Here is a 2,416-nt window from a genome sequence, read left to right as displayed (position 1 = left end):
AGGGAGTTTCTATAATCTGATGAGGGAGGTTCTGTAATCTGATGAGGGAGTTTCTATAATCTGATGAGGGAGGTTCTGTAATCTGATGAGGGAGTGTCTATAATCTAATGAGGAAGGTTCTGTAAACTGATGAGGGAGCGTCTGTAATCTGATGAGGTAGTTTCTATAATCTAATGAGGAAGGGTCTGTGATCTGATGAGGAGGTTCTGTAATCTGATCCGGGAGGTTCTGTAAACTGCTGAAGAGGTATCTGTAAATTGATGAGGAGCTTCTGTGATCTAATGGGGGCGGCTCTAATATGATGAGGATGTTCTGTAAACTGATGAGGATGTTCTGTAATCTGATAAGAAGGTGTGTAATCTAATGAGGGAGGGTCTGTAATCAAAAGAGAAGGTTGTGTAATCTGATGGAGTTTGTAATCTGATGTGTGGGTTTTGTAATCTGATGAGGGGGGTCCTGTGAACTGATGAAGGAGGTTCTGTAAGATCTGCCACATTGCCTCCTCCAAGATGTTCCTCGTCTCACCTGTTTGACGGAGCGGACGGAGGAGACGTGGTCCACCTGAGCGCACCACCTGTCGCAGCAGTTGTACTCCCCCCTGTCTGACATATCCCACAGGTACTGACGGCCTCGGTAGTTCTCATGCTCGAAACCAACCCATCTGGCAGGAAATACAGGGATGGACCAGAACAGGACAGAGAGAGAACAAAAATATAAACATCGGAAACATGTGCCCCGGTTTTACTCTTCTTCTGCTTCACTGTTTACAAGTTTCAACTCTCATCTTGGTTCTGTTAAATGAAAAGAATTCAGTACTTCCTGATCCAAGCTTAGACCTTTGGTAAAGTTTCATATAAAATCATTATTTTTAGGAGACGATCTGAGGTTTCCTTCATGTTCTTCTCTAGAACCAGATTTTTCCTCTAACATTTCAGTTTCCTCCCGGAGACAGAGACCCGGTTCTATTGCTGGACAGACTTTAGAGGTGAACTTACGCTCCGTTGTCCACCTGAACAGAGTTACATCTTTCTGGGAAGTTCTTGTCACTGATCCTGGGACAGTCGTAGTTCAGGTCCAGACGTCTGCCGGTGAAGTTTCTCTGCTCATAAAGGGTCACCTGGGAGCAGAGAAGATCCAGGATCAGGTCAGACATTAATCCTCAAACAAAGGCCTTCAGTCTGCATGTTGATCATTTTTATTAAACTCTCTGTATAAATATGTATCGTAATCCAGTCATGTTCCAGTTTCCGTTACCTTCCATCAACATTGGAGAACTTTATATCTCTTAAAAGTGAGTCTTAAAAATTTTAGACTGACTGAAAGTGTAAAGAAATGAGAACAAACCATCCTATCAGAACCAGCAGGAGCCTCCAACTGCTGTGTGAGTACAGCGCCCTCTGCGGTTTAATTAATTTTAGAAAGGCTTAGGACTTTTTGGAAAAGAAACTCCACATCTAGCAGACCAACTGCTGGGTCCAAATGGGTCAGAACCAAACCCCGGTTGAGCTTTAGTAACCTACTGACAAACAGAATTCATCCATTCTGCACACGTTGTTCCTAACATTTGAAAACATCCAATAAATCTGATGCTTTCCCTAAATGTCTGTCCTAACAGAAGAAGCCAGCTTATTCTGGTTCGGACCATCTAACAATATCCTGAAAACTTATCTGATAAAATGTGTTATGTTGAAAAAAAAGAAGAGAAAGCAGCAGACTGAGTGAGGACGGAGGATGGACTCACCCTCCCAGAGGACCCATAGAAGGCACGTTGGAGCACAGACCCCAGTTTGCTGCAGATACAGAAGCGGTTTCAACAAACAAACCCAGAAATACTTTTATTCATAAAATCAGATGAATATTAAACTCTCTGCTCAGTCGGCAGAATTTATGTTTAGGAAAAAAAAACTGAACTCTAAAATCATGATCATTTACAAGCTTTCTGTGTCTCTCTCATTTAGCCTTTAAAACCCAGAGGCTGCATTCGTCCTGCAGCCATCATCACTCTCTGGGTGACTTTGGGGAAACTGGGTGTTGGGCCGGGGCCTGACACTGTGGCCCCGGCTGCTGAACGTACCTGGTTTGTTGGGCTAATCCTGGGACCTTAGTAAAGATGTTCATGTCAGCTCTGTGAGGCAGCCAGAAAGCGCCTTAAATATGTCAAGCTGGTACGACAGAGAACTACCAGAAGGCTCAGATGGTTTCTGCTGTAGCTCCTGGGGCCCTCAGGGCCATTGATATGCTAAACACAACCTCATGTTGCACATCTGTGAATGAAACATACAAACGGAGAGAATGCAGAAGCCCAACGAGCTCGCAGACTGCAGCGCCAACAGTTTGGGTTTGAACATTTCAGCATTTTCTCCACAACAATGCTCTGAAAACAGTTGTGATGGCGCTGCGGGGCCCGCTCCTGTAT

At 44.3% G+C, this 2,416-nt stretch overlaps 1 protein-coding gene across 1 annotated transcript in view; it reads right to left on the bottom strand.

The window, feature by feature from the left end:
* The window catches only part of LOC107098854 (gamma-crystallin N-B-like), a 7,977-nt gene extending 5,839 nt beyond the window's left edge, over nucleotides 1–2,138 (bottom strand). The window contains exons 1-4 of the mRNA XM_015396713.1: nucleotides 2,075–2,138; nucleotides 1,742–1,790; nucleotides 996–1,117; nucleotides 526–661 (exon numbers count right to left, since the gene is read on the bottom strand). Coding sequence (XP_015252199.1) covers nucleotides 526–661; nucleotides 996–1,117; nucleotides 1,742–1,790; nucleotides 2,075–2,118 — 351 coding nt within the window. The 5' untranslated portion in view covers nucleotides 2,119–2,138. The remainder of the gene's footprint in view (nucleotides 1–525; nucleotides 662–995; nucleotides 1,118–1,741; nucleotides 1,791–2,074) is intronic.
* Between the last annotated feature and the right edge of the window lie 278 nt (nucleotides 2,139–2,416).

Source organism: Cyprinodon variegatus, unplaced genomic scaffold, assembly GCF_000732505.1.
Source record: "Cyprinodon variegatus isolate N-32 unplaced genomic scaffold, C_variegatus-1.0 Scaffold816, whole genome shotgun sequence".
Taxonomy (NCBI): Eukaryota; Metazoa; Chordata; class Actinopteri; order Cyprinodontiformes; family Cyprinodontidae; genus Cyprinodon; species Cyprinodon variegatus.
The sequence above is the reverse complement of the archived record's forward strand: the minus strand, read 5'-3'. Positions and strand labels throughout refer to the sequence as shown.